At 36.7% G+C, this 17,989-nt stretch overlaps 1 protein-coding gene across 1 annotated transcript in view; it reads left to right on the plus strand.

The window, feature by feature from the left end:
• The window catches only part of ADGRA3 (adhesion G protein-coupled receptor A3), a 58,511-nt gene that overhangs the window by 6,228 nt on the left and 34,294 nt on the right, over window positions 1–17,989 (plus strand). The window contains exons 2-4 of the mRNA XM_054203270.1: window positions 9,664–9,735; window positions 16,067–16,138; window positions 17,358–17,429. Of these exons, the coding sequence (XP_054059245.1) occupies window positions 9,664–9,735; window positions 16,067–16,138; window positions 17,358–17,429 (216 nt within the window). The remainder of the gene's footprint in view (window positions 1–9,663; window positions 9,736–16,066; window positions 16,139–17,357; window positions 17,430–17,989) is intronic.

Below are 17,989 nucleotides of genomic sequence, written 5' to 3' on the forward strand. Positions count from 1 at the left end.
ATTAGATTTTTCAGAATTTAATGGTTCCCATATGTACTTTGCATGGACCAGATATGTTGCAGGTTCATGGATTTGTCATTAATGCCTTATTTAGTCTTTATCTTCGCCATAATCGTAGAATCATAGTATGGTTCGCGTTGGAAGGGATCTTAAAGATCATCTAGTTCAAACGCCTGCCCTGGGCAGGGACACCTCCCACTAGACCAGGCTGCTCAAAGCCCCATCCAGCCTGGCCTTGAACACTTCCAGGGATGGGGCATCCACAGCTTCCCTGGGCAACCTGTTCCAGTGCCTCACCACCCTCACAGTAAAGAATTTCTTCCTAATATCTAATCTAAATCTACCCTCTTTGAGTTTAAAACTGTTACCCCTTGTCCTATCACTACACTCCCTGATAATAGTCTCTATAATTTTTCAATCTGTACAGTTTAAATGCGTTCTTTGTACTAGTAGTTAATCCATGAAGATTAAAAACGGTTGAGCATTTCATTTCATTAGTAATATAAATTGTTTTAGATTTAAGAACTTCAGAGAGGGTAACTGAAGTATATTTTTTTGAGTTTTGCTTTCTGCAGTGAGATAATGAATTTTAAATAATAGCTTGTAAAATCTTAAGTAATCTATTAAATATCTTCAGTCTTTAACCCAGTAATTGAGTGAGAATTTTATTTTCACCTTTGGATTTCACTGTTTGGCTGTTTAGCAGTGGGAACTGCAATGTCTTGCTGCTCTTAGAGCGCTACAGTGGGACACATATGCATTAATTATTGTTTATGTGTGTTACTGTGTTGTGACTCCTCCTTTGGTAATGACACAGGCCATGTCCAGTGGTGCAGTACAGTACTGTCCTACAGGTCTCCAAGCTACCTGAGTCAATGGGATGTGAGTACACTGCAGCGCAGAGCTGCTGCGTCCCAAAGTCACGTAATCGCTTTGGTGGTGCGTGTGATCCAAGCTAGTCAGACAGTTTTGTCAAATTGTTGCTTTTGGAGTAGGAACTTGACATTTTTGGCAAGGCAGACCAACTATGAGATCTTTTTGTGTGGGGAAAAAATCCCAAACAAACCAAACATAAAAAATGCAGATTGATTGAAGGCGTTTAAGAAATAGCCTAATTCCATAATTCTGTCTGCACTGGACAGTGTGTTCTAGGATTCCTCCAGGCAAGACTCCAGCATTACAGCTCTAGGTGGCTGTGGGCTGCACGGTCTTCAGGTGCTTTGTCTAAGAGTACAGTCTGTGTCCTCTGCTAGGTCAGTTCAATGTAGGGGAAAAAAGATGCCTTGAGGTAGAGAGGTTAGGATCTAGATAGGGAGTGAAGAAAGGCAGGGAGGATGGATTAAAAGGCAGAAACTACTACTGGGAGTTGGTCAGGAATTGAGATGGGAGGAGGGGTTTCTTTGAATGGATGTGTTGCTTATGGAGATGGAAAATAAGGACTTCAGAGGGAATGAAGGCAGAGCAGATAAGGTGTTGAAGGGTGAGTGTTGTACTGCATCCAGCTCTGGAGCCCTCAGCACAGGAAAGACATGGACCTGTTCGAGCAGATCAAGAGGAGGGCCACAAAAATGATCAGAGGGATGGAACATCTCTCCTGTGAGGACAGGCTGAGAAAGTTGGGGTTGTTCAGCCTGGAGAAGAGAAGGCTCTGGGGCGACCTTGCTGCAGCCTTCCAGTACTTAAAGGGGGCTTACAAGAAAGATGGGGACAAACTTCTTGGCAAGGGCTGTTGTGATAGGACAGGGGTAATGGTTTTAAAATAAAAGAGGGTAGCTTTAGACTACATATAAGGAAGAAATTTTTTTACGCTGAGTGTGGCGAAACAGTGGTACAGGTTTCCCAGAGAGGTGGTAGATGCCCCATCCCTGTAAACATTCCAGGTCAGGTTGGACGGGGCTCCAAGCAACCTGATCTAGTGGAATACGTCCCTGCTCATTGCAGGAGGGTTGGACTAGATGGCCTTTAAAGGTCCCTTCCAACCCGAACTATTCTAGGATTCTATCACCTGGCTTACCAAGAAATCAGCAAGAATCCTTGGAAATTCAACAGCTACCCACAAAATCAGTAAAGGCAGGATTAGTGACTGGATGCCAGTAGGAGAAGATGGATCAAAGAAGGAAATGGTAGTGGTATAACACAGTCTGGGAGAACTCTGCTGGTATTGTCCACATGATATGCTATTTCCATCTGGGAAGATGAACATCAAGTCTTCTGTTTGTCAGACAGAAGGACTCCTAATTAGTTAGCGCATGGGTTTACAGAATAGGTTTTACCTTGAAACTTAGTATCAGGCAGAGTTTGGAAGTTTTCCCAGATTTCTGAAAACATCCTGTAAGGCATCCTAAACAACTGATTCTAATACCTCAAATTGTTGTTTTAGGATAACAGCCTCTGGAGTTAACAGGAATTTAAACCAATCCTCAAAATTGTGTGTCAGTGGGCTTATTAAAGTGATCTGACCTTACAGCTCTGTGCTGGAGAAGGGAGGTCCTCTTCCACCCTCTCTTCCTGCATCTGGCACGGGCACGATCAGGAGCAAGGGTGGGGAAAGGAGATCTCCCCCTCTGAGTGCAGAAAGTTGCATCCCCATCCAGCTGCCTGTAAAACTGTAGCCTGAGCTGGAGCATTTGTACCTTCACCTCCCAGTCTCTGGCTGTGTGGGTGGTTGGTTTTTTTTTCCTCATCCCTTGGCTGTCTGGCTCCATGCCTAGTCAGTTCAGGGAGCTAAACTACCCAAAAACTGTTGACTTCTGTAGGCTTAGGGTATAAATTTTTGTGAAAATGTGTCTTCATGTGCCAGCAGTTGATAGGAAGTGCTTGCTAACGTGTCTAGACAAAGCGCTTTCTAGAGAGCACATACACCTGATAGGAAATGTAAATACATGTGAGGCTGGGCGTGACAGCACATGCTGTAACTGTGATATGATACACAGAATGTATTGTCTGTAACCGCTTAAGTTAGGAGGGTCTGGCTAGGCATAGAGATGCCTATGTATGCAGTATTTCCTGTGAAGCAAGTTACTGTCTTGCACATACGTATGGAGGTTGGAGGAGTAGAATAAGCTTGCACTAAACTGCAAGTCTGGGAGAATCCTAGTAAGTGTACATCTGCTGGATAACAAGTGGGAAACTCATGAGGGAGCCAGAAGGGAGGGGAATAAGACAGGAGGGGGTTACTGGTTACTACGGAAAAAAGTTGATCATCATCTCTTAAACTAATACACACGCTAGAGATAAAAAGAGGGGGGGGAGAACTTGGAGGAAGCTTCCCAGAAGGTAATGGTCCCAAAGGTTAGCTAACCAGTGCTTTTGGTTAGCTTTAGGAACAGCAGCTCAGAGTTAGTGTTGGAAGAAATTGAATGTTGCTGCATTCTCTTAATTTTCTCTTAAGAAGGCTTTCCAACCTAGGGTACGTACTAGAAAGAGAGGTTTGGTTGGTAAGGTTATAATTTCACAAGGGTTTCTTTTGATAGTAGTGTCATTTTCAGCAACATTGCTACTCATTCTTGTATTCTGTTTTGCCCCTCAGTTCTGTCCTTTTTCCAAGATTATTTTCATTTGTTACTTTTACGTAGAAAATTGACTGAGGTACTCCAGTGGTTGGCACTGTGTTTCACTATAAATAAAGAATTCTGTCCTTAAAGAAAGATTTGTCCTTAAAGAAAAGCAATAAATAAAGCATGTGGCTACATACTGGATATCAAGAAAAAAATTATCTTGAATAGCAGTGCACGAAGTGAGCATCGTTGCTTGAATGATGCAGGGATTGTGTAGAAAAAAAGTCGTCCATCATTGCATCACATAAAGTTATCACAATCTCAGTTAAAAATGGAATTATATAAATAGACACAGTTTTAATTCTGTAATTTTATTACTTCTGAGTGTATTAGTTTACAATCTTTATATTGTTTAATGTGCGTAATAATGGAATAGCACAGGAAATCTTTTTATCTGTTGCAAACTTCTGTATTGCAAATGTTTCATTGCTAAGCTTCCTCAATTATAATGTTTTTGTTAAATTGGAAAATACTGTCTCCTTCTGTTAGGGGCCTTGGAAAAATTCATAATTCTTTGTGTATAGCTTGGGGAGTGTTTTCATTTCAGAGTTACTTTTAAGCAAGTACTGTTCATGTTCTGCTCAGTCCATTACTTATGTTTCTTTCCCTTTGACACCAGTAACTCACTAGAAGGCAAGAAACTAACTGTTGAAAAATATTTGGTTTATATCCTTGTTAAATCACAGCTTCTGCAAGATAAACTTCAAAAAATGTATTTCTGTTTGCATGTTCACGGCTTTCAGCAGAAAGCATTTTTCTTGGTTGTACAGTTGGTTATTTTAGTTCAATTTTTGCTGGTGGCCGCTTTCCCAGTCCTTAGAGTATACAGCCATCATAATGAAATGATCTGATTTATTTTCTATTTCCTGACTCTCTATTTGAGTCTCTTAAAATGTGTTCTGGAAGCTACTTCAGCATTCAGCTAAAAATTACACTGTCTCCCGGTCTTCCTACTGGCTTCTTGGAGGCCATTTTGACTATTTTGTAATAGTGTTAATGGATCTGTGTGTATTTTAACAGTATCCCAGGAAAGGATTTATTGGTGAAGTTTGGAGATGCATTCTGAATTCCTGTCTAGTTGACTGCTGCCTCAGTGCTGGTTGTTAAATAGCTGACGAGCCAAGATTGTTTCATAGAACAAAACTTTTTTCACTTAGTGCTTATTAGCTTATTGTAATGTTAAAAAGAAAACAAGCCTTGATTATTTTTTTAATTTTTTTTCCTCCTGTAAAAAAAGAAAAGGATGATTATACCACCTTTAAAAAAAAAAAAAAGGATGATTAAGGATGATTACAGCACCTTTAGTATCTGTTGCTAAAACTCTTTTTAGCACAAAGGACAGACTTATAGTTTGACTGCATAGTTATGTTCTGCATGCTAGCAACTGGATAACTATTGCCAAAGGTCTTGCCAGTATGTTGGAGTCAGAGTTGAGTTTCTTTTGCAGAGTTTCGCCAAATTCTTCTGCCACTTTATGGAGCAAAATGGAAACAGGGCTTTCAGATCCAAGCCATATTCAAGAAAGGAACATTTCAGCAATGTTCTTGGAATGGGTGAAAAGCGGGGGTGTTTTATGGGAGGGTTTGTTTTTTTTTTTTTTTTTTTTTTCTTGAGGTACGTTGTTGCAGATCACCTCTTTCTTTTTGGCCAAAGGAGAGGGAAATGTGTTGCTTTAAGGTGACTTGAGACATTGTCCATAATGCTTTCTACAGCCTACTTTTCATCTGCTTTTTCTTCCAAGTTCTTTGTGTTAATTCCTGTGGCTATGAGTGTGTTTGCATGTGATAGTTCCACGTTTTATTTTCTGTTGTGTAAGGGTTGGACAAGCAAAATGCATTTGTTCCAAACAGGTATCGTTGATCATTTCTTTAAAAAAAAAAAAAAAAAAAAAAAATTAAAAAAAATTAAAAAATAAATGTGATCTGGAGCTTGTAAGGAGCAACAATGACATTAGGCTATGGAAACCGCTTCGTGAAATCTCCATGTACATCATTTATGTTGCTAAGTCACGTGGTAAAGAGGAGTTGAACAACATGGGGATGAGTGTACATCTGTAGCTCCCCACCATTTTCCCTTTAAACTTCTTAATGATGGAAAAGTTCGTGTATTTTCAGAATTACTTGCCTCTTAGGGAAAATTATGGTCTTAAACTAGTAACTTAGAATTATTATTGATCACAAATAATTTTCTGTGTCTAAGTGGTACATAATAGTCCATCATTTCACTGTACATTACTGCACAGAAATTGGGAAAGTGACTATAAAACTTATACTTGGAGGTGAATGCTTTATTGTGTTTTGTCTTCTTATGCCACATCCCTTAACACTTCAAATAATGTATAGACTAAATATATTAATAGCAAGTTTTAAACTGCATTTTTTTTAAAGATTACACTTACAACATTTTTAAGTGCTATGAAATGTTTTAGGTTATATGGAGTGTTGTAAAATCTGTCATTTATTGTATTAAACCTTTATGGTTGAGCAACTAACAGCCTCTACAGAGAAAATACTAAATCAGTCTGACTATAATTTGTACATCACACTCCAGAGAGAAATTTACCTAGTGCACAGATATTCAAAGGCTTCTACTTTAGGCCTATTATTTTATAGGCAATGTCAGAAAACTAATTTTTTTTTTTTTTTTACAGAACTGTAATTTTTATTTAGTTTGGTCAGTTATAGCTACTTCTGAAGTGGTTCTGTTCCATTTTGAATAGCTCCTTTTTCTAGAAAAAGTACAGGTAAAATCAATAAATCTTAAGATGAAGTCAATTATAACAAAAAGACGAATTATTTCTGTGCTACCAAAGATTGTAGTTTGCTTGCTTGCTTGTGTTGCCTTGGATGTTTTCTGAACCTCCTGCTTTTTCTTCTTATTTTGTCTGTAAGTCTGAAATTGGTCTGTTTTTTTTTCTTGCTGCTACTGTTATGCCTTGTGTTTGGTTTGTATTAACTATTAATTAGGTGTTTTTTATAAGCTCTTTCATTCTTTTTTTTAAATATATTATTCTTTTTCTTCCCACATACACTGCTGAAACCAGAAAGGATGTTGAAATAAAGGGATACTTTGCTCTGAATAGATCTGGTTTGCAGAATGAATCCTGTACCTACCATTTCTACAAATAATACTTACTATTTAGGTTGAAACCTCTTTATCCCTGAGTAGAAGTGAAAGTAGCTTCAAAGACTTTAGGATGGGTGATTTTAATGCTTCAGTTAAATTTTACTAGTTTTGTAGGCATTCCAAGATGTATATTATTATACTATTTACCAAACTTGTGGTCTTACAAATGTATATTCTGGTTTTCTGTTACGTGTTGGGCCTTCCTTAATGCAAGGATTCCTTAAAATACATGTAGATTTCTGAAGAGTGCCTGGACTTCCTTGAATTGTATATCTGTTCTTAAAAAATTGCTGTCTGTGTTCCATTTGTCATCTAGATTATCACAGCTGCATCCATGGGGCAATTTTCCTTCTTTCCTTCCTGTAAGGTAGACTCTAGAATTGTGTTTTCACAAGAGCAAACTTTCTTCTTAGCTGACACTAGTGGATGCATTATAGGTGCATACATCAGCAAATTCTCAGAATATTTTTTTGTGGTTTTTTTCTCATCCTGTCCACCATTCCTGTGATCACTCTTCACCTGGTATTAGCTGTGTAGTGTACTGTGTTGATGACGCTTTTGCAGTTGCCGTATAAATTAATCTCTTGGATGATGCTTTGCATAAATGTGTAGTTTAATGCTTGTTGCTCATGGAGCAGCGGACACCAGGGATGACTTGATGAGATGAGCTGCAGCAATACATGGTTTGGCTGTAAGGGGAGGAGAAGGAATGGGTTCTCCTCCTTTTAGCACCAGAACTGTTACCTTGGTTGAGTGATTTAATCTTAACTTCAAGAAATGGAAAGATTTTTGAATAATTTGTTCAGCCGTCTTGATTCTGTGTGTGTGAGGCTGAGAGGGAGAGACTGACTCAAAGCCAGAGCTTTGAGACAAAAAATTGCCTGCCCTATGTTTGTCTAAACCACAGAGGCTTGAGGCAATCTTTGAGAGACCTAGAGAAGAAAACTACTTAGCGTAATATATGGTTGTGTCAAAATAATGCTGTTTTCATAGATTGGTATTTCTGTATTTTAGTTTTATCCTATTCATGATGTGTTTTGAAGTACTAATCCTTGTCATTAGGTAATAAATTTTATGTATCGGAGGAAAGACGGCTGTGCGTATGTGTGTTTGGTTTATGGCCAATATAAAGGGTATCTGAAAGACGTAGTAGACTGGAAAGAAATGTCCTAGTGGCAGTTAAGTGCAGTAGTAGTTATCCAGCCTTGAAGATGTAATTGGTGTAAATGAAGAAGTGCATGGACATGTTGGATCTGCAGGTTGCATTGGATAGAGGACCTGTCATAAATCGAAGTGACTGTAGCAGAAGTTACGGAACAAACTTACAAAGTGAATAAATTTCCAGGACAAGATGGTGTGCAGTGGAGAGTTTTTAGAAGAACTCAGGGATGAAAAAGTCAAATGATAAGTGTCTGAAGTCTTGCTTAGAATGAACTTGACTTTTGAGGACTGGAGGGGTGGTAAATGCTGATTTTCTTATTTTTTTTTTTTTTATAAGAGCGTTAGGAGTTTAGGGGAACTACATGATTCCAAGTCTGATGTTTGTGTTGAACAAATCAGTAGAATTTATAATAAATATATTGGATACCTGGATAAAGAGGGATGTACTCTGGAAAACTTGCGTCTCCTGTAATGGGAAGCTTTTCCCCACAAACCTTTGGAGTTCTCCAAAATCAGCAAAACGTTTACAAGGATGATCCAGCGGATATAGTGAGACATAGATGCTTTTCCAAAAGGCATCTCTTGGTCCCTCGCCAAAGGCATTTGACCAAAATAGTATGTCAGCCTAAAATGGAAAATCATTGTATGAACAGCTAACTTGTGAAGGCTAAGAAGTGGATGTGGAATTAAATGGTTAGCCTTCTAAGTTGAGTGAGAGACTTGTAATGCACAACATATTTCTTAATGACCTGTAGAACAGTGTTAGTAGGGGGTTGACAGATTTTGGCGAGTTGCTTGGTGTAATAAGGTTGAGGGTAAAGTGAAGAATTTCGGAAGAAGTTTATGAAACTAATAATTGGGCAATAAAATGGCAGAAGCACCACATTGTAGAAAAATGAAAACTGTACTGGGGATGATGACGATTCTGTCCCCGTATATAAGATGATGGGCACTGAGCTGACCAGAAATCTTTGATTCTTAGTACAAGTGGTAAAGGCAGATCATAGGTTAGGATTTGCTGGGAAAGCAGTAGGAAACAAAACAGAACATCATTATCCTATTATGTAGATTTGTGACTTGTCTGTGTGTTGAATACTGTTTCAGTTCTGTTGGTTTTATCTCAGAATTTTTTGGGTGTAATAAAGCTGGAAAGAGCTCAGAAATTATTAAGGTGGCACAAAATGACTTTTGTGTGAAGAGTAAGCAAAATATGAATCTTCCCTCTGGCAAGAGACATCTAGGTTCTGACATAATTACACGCAGTAAAGGAGAGGGTAGGTAGGGACTGATTACTGCTTGTTTCAGTTTAAGAAGTGGGGAGCATCAAATGAAGCTAGCAGGAGCCGTGTCCAAAACTAATGACATGAAACGTTCGTTATGGAACAGAGCTTTGTACTGGGAAACCTTTCGTAAGGGTGGCAGCAAAGGCAACGGGAAACAGGCGATACCCTGCATGGTTTTGAGAACCAAAATGGGTACGAAAGAACAGAATGTTGAATGTGTAGGTTGGTTGTTTAATAATTCATTTTCTATTATGCCAATTCAGGTGTTTTATGATAATCCTATATGGGTGTACTTTCTTTCATATGATGATTATGTAAACTTGCATGGCATTTAGGGCACACGGCATAGAAAGTCCTTTTTTTCTCCTTCATAATATTTAAGCATTGCTGTTATGTATACCTCAGACAATGAGCTAGGTATTGTAGTTTGATATAAAGGCTGTTAATGAAAAGATTTACACCAGAAGTGTAAACTGCAGCAAATAATGTTGTTACCAAACTTATAATATATTGTTCTTTCCTGTTTTTGTTTACAGGATTCTGAGTAACAATAAAATAACAGAGTTGAAGAATGGTTCCTTCTCTGGATTACACCTTCTTGAAAGATTGTAAGCACTTCTTAAAAAGTTATTTTCTCTTAAAAAAAAAATTAAGTGTTATGTTTCATTAATAATTCTGAGAGCAAAATGTCTTAAGAGATGTTTTCTTACTTTATTTTGATGTATTTTTTGTGATTGAAGAGTTAACATAGTTAAGCATTGTCTTCATGAATATGAATGTCATGTGTCAGCATAAAGGGGTAATCTCATCTGCAGATGGGATTAGGGCAGGTTCAGTGGGAAGTTCACTGGAATGCTGTGATGACTGGATTTGCTTTGTTGTTGTGGTCTCATAATATGAAAATTTGTGTTGTAAAGAAAAGTATTTCTTTTTTTATGAAGTCTCAAACCTTTTATCAAACCATTGTAAAGTATATTTGTACGGGAAGCAGGTGTATTAGAGCCTCTAGAAGGGGCTAGATTCATTATAAGCTTGTCGACATTTATTTTAACAGTTTTGCTGCTTACCTTATAACGTGGGTGTATACCCAGTGTATGGGGGGAGGGAAATGAGAGTGAGTCTGATGGGAGTAACTTCTTGGACACCTTTTGCTTCCTGTTTTCACTTTCCCTTTCAGATGATATATCACCTATGGGATAAGAAGCGGCATTGTAGCTTCTGTTACAGTCAGCTTTTTTCCAGCCGGTAGAAGGTCAGGATTGGCAGGTTGATCTACCTGGGAGCAAGCAGAAACTTCAGAGATAAGGATTTTTCTAGGCCATTTGACTGGGAAAGTAGCCAGTTCCATAATCATCTCGCAACATCTAGGATGAGTTCCAAACGACTTTTGGCTTCAGGGGATTAAAAGTATTTTATTCTTCCTCTAAAACTTGAAGGCTGCAATCCTGGTCACCTGGCCTACATAAAATCAAATACTTGCGCCATTCCATCCCCCACATGCCAGAAGAAAGATTTGTCTTCTGCACTGCTAGATGAGCTTTATTGTAGAAATTAGTTACTGTGCCAAAGAAGCAAGGTTATCAGCAGTGATGCCATTCTAGATCTTTACACATTATTTTGGCGTACTTGCTTAGGTAATAAAGGCATCTGCTGACAGTTGTTATTTGTTGTAACTCATTATAATTTTCAGACAGGAAATACTTGAAACTCTAATTAGCTTGAGATGATCACTTACGTTTGCTTTATGGATCCAAATCTTAATTTTCTTTAAAATCATAAGAGCCCAGCTTTCCTCCATTTAAACTCCTGCCATTTGTGAGGATTTTTAAGATTATTTTAATATCTTCTTTCATGAAAAGGAAAAGAAAACAGTAAGGCATCAAGTTTTGAGCATTTAAAGTGATCTGGGATAGCATTATGTTAAATGGTATTGTGGTCTCATCTGAATGAGATAACACGCTTTTTGTGCGCTGGTGTAGGAGTTAATACGTCAAGAAATGGTTATTAATGGACAGATGTCTTCATCGTAAAGGAATGGATAACTAGCATGATACACTAGTTGTTAATGACCATCTCTTTTTTTTTTTTTTTCCGCGCGTGTGTGTGCACGCAAGACTTAATGAGAAAAATCTGTTTAACCACAGTAAAAGTAAACTTTTCTCCTTTAAATGTTGTTGTGACCTTGGACAGAAGCTACTTTTGTAATAAAAATAATTTTTCAAACTGGAATAGTGAATAGTAAAAGGAAAAAAAAAATTAAAGCCACGGTTACTATTTTAAACATTAACATTATGTTCAGCAGTTTCAAATTGTATTCCTTGATGTTCACTGTGATAACTTGCATGCCTTTAAAATTGCACTTTTTTGACAGTTTCTTGCTTATTTTTATTTTTTTCTTACTACTTGTGCTCCCCCTTGTTTCCTTATCAGTTTTTTCTTTCTTTGTGGATATGATCTTTTCCCCACTTTTAAATTAAGAGATGAAACGGACAAAAAAGAAATAAATTCAGTCAGCATTTAAATAGTTGATTCAGACAGTAGCATTGACACTTAACATTACTGCTTACCAGGGGAGAGATTCTGTATAAATTTAGTGCTTGTTTGTTCATTCCTTGTAATGTTATACTTCTTGGCAAATATTTCTACCATTTCTCCTTAATAGTTTTTGGATAGAGTTTAGTTGTATAGACATATTTAACTAAAGCCTTTAAAAAAAAAAAAGTAAAAAAACCCAAACTAACGTACCTGCATAATAATTGTTTTTAATCGCATTTTAATCAATATTTTGAATCCTGAAATACAGATTCACAACTTCAGTGTGTTAACAGATCAATTATAAGCTTGTATTTTCCTGTTTAGTTCTTAGACATCTTAATGAAAAGTTACATATTTTCAAATGGTTTCTGTTATTGAGTTCTTGGGCACATGGTGTCTGCAGCTGGCAAATTGTTGCCCTTTAGGTTTCTGTTTTGTGCAAACATTTTACCTCTTGACCTCATCCCCATCTGACAATTCTTCACTGTTACTATTGAAAGGGAGAGATTGTTCTATTTGTTGCCTGTGTGCCCCAAAACTGTGGGGAAGTACATTTAAAATGCTGGCCCCAAGTAGGAATTTCAAATCTGTTTAATAACTTTGTGCACATATGTTATTTTATGAAAATGTAGAATTTGCTAAGGCATTATTTTGTAAAAAGGGTGATAAGGTTACCAAAATAGGAATTTTGTTTTACTAGTGGGTGAAATGTTTGTTAATTACAGTAGAAAATGACTATGCTATGTCGATATCTACTCTTATAGGAAAAATATAATGCAAATAATAGCTGAATAGCAGTAAGCAGGTCAAAGTTTTTTTACTGCCATAAGTGGTAATTAAAGCATCCGTACCAAAAGATGTTAAACATTTTAATGTCCGCTGACTTTGTTAATGCTATGTTTTGCTATGAATTTCCTACAGTTTAAATATTGAAGTAACTTCTTTGATTAGTTTGTCATGAGTAATTGGTGACAGATAATTTTTCATCTAGTAGATACTTGACTTTATATAGCATTACTCAAAGCCTGTCAACTTAGAAGCAAACTGCTGTCTTCCATCTGGAAGCTAGCTAAGGCTGCCTGTTGGTTTTTGTGAGGATAAGGGAGATTACTTCATGTATTTATGAAGCATTATTTTTCATTGTACATGAGGGGGAGAGGAGGAAGAGACAGGCATGGAATTCAGTAAGATATTTAGATAGCAAAAGAAGGGTTTGGTATTTATTGAACTGTAAATAATGCAGGACTTTTTTAGGGTATACTAATATACCTTCGAAAAGAAAAATATGCAGTGTTATTTGTAGATAGTGTCATTTTTTTTCTCCTGTTTTTACAGCACCAGTCTACAGATAAATGGATGCCTTAAATAAAAATAGGAGCATCTAATACATTTTCAGACAGTAACAATTTCTGATTTTAATTCTTGTTACAGTGCAGCAGAGCATGTGAAAAAGTGTGCTCCTAATGGACCTGAACTCTTTTCTTTTTTTTTTTTTTTAAGTCTTTATTTGGAAAGCGTCAGTATTTCTTGTTTGAATAGTACTGAGCAGAGAAACAGTTTTATGAGTATTCAGGAACTTGTTTTCCACTCTAACTTTATTTTTGGTTTTGGTTCTGGAAGCTCCATCTCTTTGTTAGCTGTGGCTCTTTCAGGAGAAGACTGAATGTGTTGAGCTAATAAAATATTTATTTTCCCCATCCTCACCTGCTTCTCAGGTAATTTCTGAAAGATGAGTGGTGAGAGAGGGTAAATGCGCTCCTAGTCTCTTCTGAAAAATCTGTGCTGTGAAAGTGAATGCTTTGGAGTATTCCGAACTGTTGGAAATAACAGAAATTATTTTAAGGAAACAAAGATTTTCTGGCCTAGGTTCTAGCTTTTGATTAGTTTCCAGTAGTGTGTTAGTTTCAAGCATTTTTTTTTAAACTTTTTTGCATTACAAGAAATTTTGACCGTTTAGTTCATCAATGCATGTCGCAGGTGATATGATGGAGTAAGTAAAGTGATCGAACTTGCTGTTTATTTCTCTAGACCCAGGGGGATGTCAAAAGCATACGTAAGAACTTTTCAAAAAGAACTTTTCATCAAGAGATGATTTTTTTTTTTTAGTGACTTTTTTATTTCCATTTGGAAAATGTCCAAGTCTCTTAACTGTTTGTTGTCTCCTTTTCTGTGTTTCCTTATGAACCTGAACTCTTCAATTGCTTTCCGTTCTTTTATTACTCTAATAGACAAGAAGTCGGTGATAGATTTGCCTGACAACCACACCAGCCTGTGTATCACCGTCTTTTACTGTTTCTGAAGAGCTGCCAGACGTGTCAGCACTGTGTTAATTTTGAGATCTTCAAATACCTCTTCTATTTCTCAGTTTTCATCTGCTAGTACTTTTTGATAGATGAATCCATAGCTAGTGCTTATTTGTGACTGTCACTGGGTGGTGGGGGGGAAAAACTGCAGACTCCCCCAACTGTTGTAGTCAGGGGTTGAGAAAATGCTAACGCTTTGGGCATTCAAAGTGTTTTTAAAAATTACTTTGCATGGTGGTTCATTGGTGCTTTGCTATATGATTTACAAACTACAGAATATACATTGAATGAGTTTTATGAAAACATGAAAATTGATGGCATTTCTTTTAAAAAAGAGTTTTTTAATTCTAGTGTAATTATCCTTCTGGAGTTGGTATTAAGACCTACTAAGGGGAGGGAAAACCCCCCAAAATTACATAAAGAATAGACTAGTCCGTTTTGATCAACTGATCTGAAAAAATGTATAAACAGGTTATAGAAGTAGTAAGGCTGTTGCTTTAATTTTAAAACTGTATTGTTTTGCTTTCCACTGAAGCAATGGATTTAAGAAGAGGTGTATCAGGGAGTATGCCTTGAATTTAAGAAATGAAATTGAAGATCACTGATAATCCAGACTAGTGAATTTCCAAGGCATGTTGTCAAGGTTTACTTTTTTCCATGAGTGTTTTGCACAGTGAGATTTTAAGTGGGAGTTAGTTACATGATTTTAAACTGAAATCTAAAATATGAGCAGTAGGTAATATTTTTCTTCGCTGTCCCAAAGTATTTAGTATTCTCAGATTTGTTATGGCTTTGGTACTGTTTTTATAAGCCTGCCGAAAGAGGCTTAAAAACATTACAGTTCTTCAGGCTTTTGACGCTGGAAGTAGTTGGCAGTCCCTGCCACCTTACAGGGCAAATAAAGTTGAGATAAGAGAAGTGTGTATATGTTGTAGTTTTATTGAAAATTAATTTACTGTCCTGCAAGGTAAATTTAAAGTATATAAAGTATTTCAGGTATTTAAAATGTTTGTTAGGTTGGCATTGAAGCATGCTCTATGTGCCATGACACCATCTGTTGTGCCGCAGTTTGTTATTCTGGCTGCAGGAAATGCTATTGTGAAATTTTGGGATGAATTTATATTTTCACTCACGCGTATCTGTGTGATGGCAGATGTAATCCTCTTGTACTGTTCTCTTTCAGGCAGAATTATTAGTGTTGTGGTAGATACAGAGGTTGTTTTTTTTCTGCCCTTGCTTAGTAAAACATTGCTTTTAATTGAAATTAGTAATTTTATTTTCAAATGCAGAACATTCACATGTTACAAAGGAATGAGAAATTTTTCTTGTAATAATACATGCCTGTGAAGTTTCAGATAATAGTATAGTAAAAATCTTGGATGAATAAGGAGGTAGAAATTTTAGCATTCATGCAGTGATAAAGTTTGTTCAAAACTCTGTAGATGCTGGCAGATGCTTTCTGTGACCTTTCAAATGAAGCTGTATCTGCAAAATATCTTGAGTTAGGAGTTAAAACTCCTATATCCCTTGTACAGTTAATAAAGCTGTTTAATGACATAGTTACTTTACATTTCTCCTTACAATCTTCTATTCTGGAAACTTAAGATTTAAAAATCTGTGTTCTGATTTATTTTTTTTTTCCACCAGCTTTATTTTGGGATTCTCAACCAGGTCTTTGCTTTTGGTGGTTGTGTGTTTGGTGTATTTTTAGGATCTTGTTTTGCTTCTTTTGGTAGGTACTAGGAGCTACTGAAGTATTTAAAACCGGGTAGGCTGAAGGAGGCAGCACTGTGCTAAACAACTTGGTACTGTGTAATGAGCAAATGTTACACCCTGAGCAGCTGTAATCTATTGGGACACTGTGGGTCACAGGAACTGATAGAATATTTACAGGAATACATGTGCTGTTTATATTCCTCTTTCTAGTTAAAACACACAGATTTTCAAATTTTGAAAGGAGCTGTGTTAGGGAAAGTAGAAATGTGTTGTATGGGCTTTTTGGGCAGTTTTCAAACAAGTTGAGACAAGTGTATCTTCAGGCTTCTATATCCGTTTTAAAGCATAGCTTGTGATAAATGTAATGTCTTAATTTTCTCCACAGAGACCTCAAGAACAACCTTATTAGTACTATAGATCCAGGAGCTTTTCTGGGGCTTTCATCTCTGAAAAGACTGTAAGTAGTATATCTAGCTAGTCAGTTTAAATGAAACAAACAAAAACATCTGAGCGTAGAGTAAGTCTTAGGTTCTGGAAATTTAGACAGCAAAGTTATTATGTATTAAAAGTTGGATATGTATACGCTGTCTAAATTTATACACACACATATATGTAAGTATAAAACAAAGTCTGCTTTCAGTCTTGTGACTGAAGAACATCCACTGCTTGTGGCTTGGCTGTCTCACTTGTTCTTACTGACAGTCTCCTGGTGTTATTCCTCCCTTTTTGTATTTCAGTGACTTGAAACATCACTGGGTGAACATTCATTCAGAGCTTTGATGCCATCAAGTCTTGCTTTGTTAAATGTTAAACTCCTCATGATTTTTTTTTTTTTTTTCCCCAAAGTCATAGTGGAACACAGAGTTCCTTGCTATTAATACTACACTGAAGTTACAGCACCGTTAATGCTGCTTTATTGACGGTTGTGCCAACGTTCCCATTAACACATTTTTTGGGATTTATACCTTGGCTTTTATTCCTTTGTTTCCTTTTTATTAAAACACTCTTCAGGTTTTTGGAATATCTGGGAAAGCTTTTAAGTCTTAGTGATTTTGCTGTCTGCTCCAAAGAATACAGCTTTTCTTCTTAAATTTTTGTCGTATTTATGTTCATTTGTGGTAATTGCACTTCTGAAAACCTTAAAAATAAAGCTGAAGGACCAGTTCTGGACCATTACTACTTGCAAGCTTAATTTTTATTTCTTTAAGAATTTTTTGGCAATTTGATTTAAGACCTGCGTTGTGAAATATAGTATTTAAAGACTTATGTAAGTATAAATCTAGAAGTGGTCTCCTGTTTATGTACAAAAAGTGCGCAAGTATAGGTCTCTGGCACATCAAAAAAATAAGTGATGTAGCATGTGTGATGAATATACTGTACCAATATGAAAATTTACTTTGTAGTCGGGTAAGCCAAGACTGTTCGAAGGGGATTTGCTGGTCAGGCTGGGCTCATTTAAGTGTATGTGGGCAAACCTTTATTACTTTAGAAATGGGATAAGGACTCTGTGCATGTGTGTACACCCATATAGCAGTACCTCTTGGATTTTGCTGAAAAAGACTAAATATGGTCCAATCTGTTACTCATGAATTTTAGTTGAAATACTTCTGTTTGCAGCCTGTGTGTCACTTGGAAATAAAACAGTTTATTCTGATTTTTCCTTTTTTTGTTTATAGAGACTTAACTAATAACAGAATAGGCTGCCTGAATGCAGATATATTTAGAGGACTTGTAAGTCTTATTAGATTGTAAGTATAATTTTGTTGTATATAATTTAATTTCTTACGTTTTAGTCTTATGTAAGTTACCATTCTTCATTTCAATGGGAATAGTTTAAGTGTGTGCTTGAAAGACGTGCGGTGTGGCTATGACTGTGGTCTGCTACTCAGTAGCAAGATTAAAAAAAAAACCCAAAGGACAGTGGGGGCGATGAAAACCACACAATGCTCTGTCTGCTTTGGAGCCATTTTTCAGTTTCTTAGAAGATATAGCGGGAGGTGGGGGGAAGGGAGTAGCAGACTGTACGAAATATTTCCCTATAAAAATATTACAGAGTTACAGAATATTTTAACATCCGTGCCTTCTACAATGGCATCAGTGTGGTTCTGTTGTGCTGGCTTTCTTGCACGTGTTGTAGTTCTTTATTTACTCTAAGAGAATAACATGTAAGATTATGAAATGTTTCTTTGGGGTGGTTGTTAGCTTCTTACGCAGTGCTTTCACTGATATAGAGAAAGTGGGATGTAGAATATGTTAAAAAAAAAATTGCTAGATCAAACATGCTTCTTACTGCATGTTAATAGCAACA

This window comes from Rissa tridactyla, chromosome 5 (assembly GCF_028500815.1).
Source record: "Rissa tridactyla isolate bRisTri1 chromosome 5, bRisTri1.patW.cur.20221130, whole genome shotgun sequence".
Taxonomy (NCBI): Eukaryota; Metazoa; Chordata; class Aves; order Charadriiformes; family Laridae; genus Rissa; species Rissa tridactyla.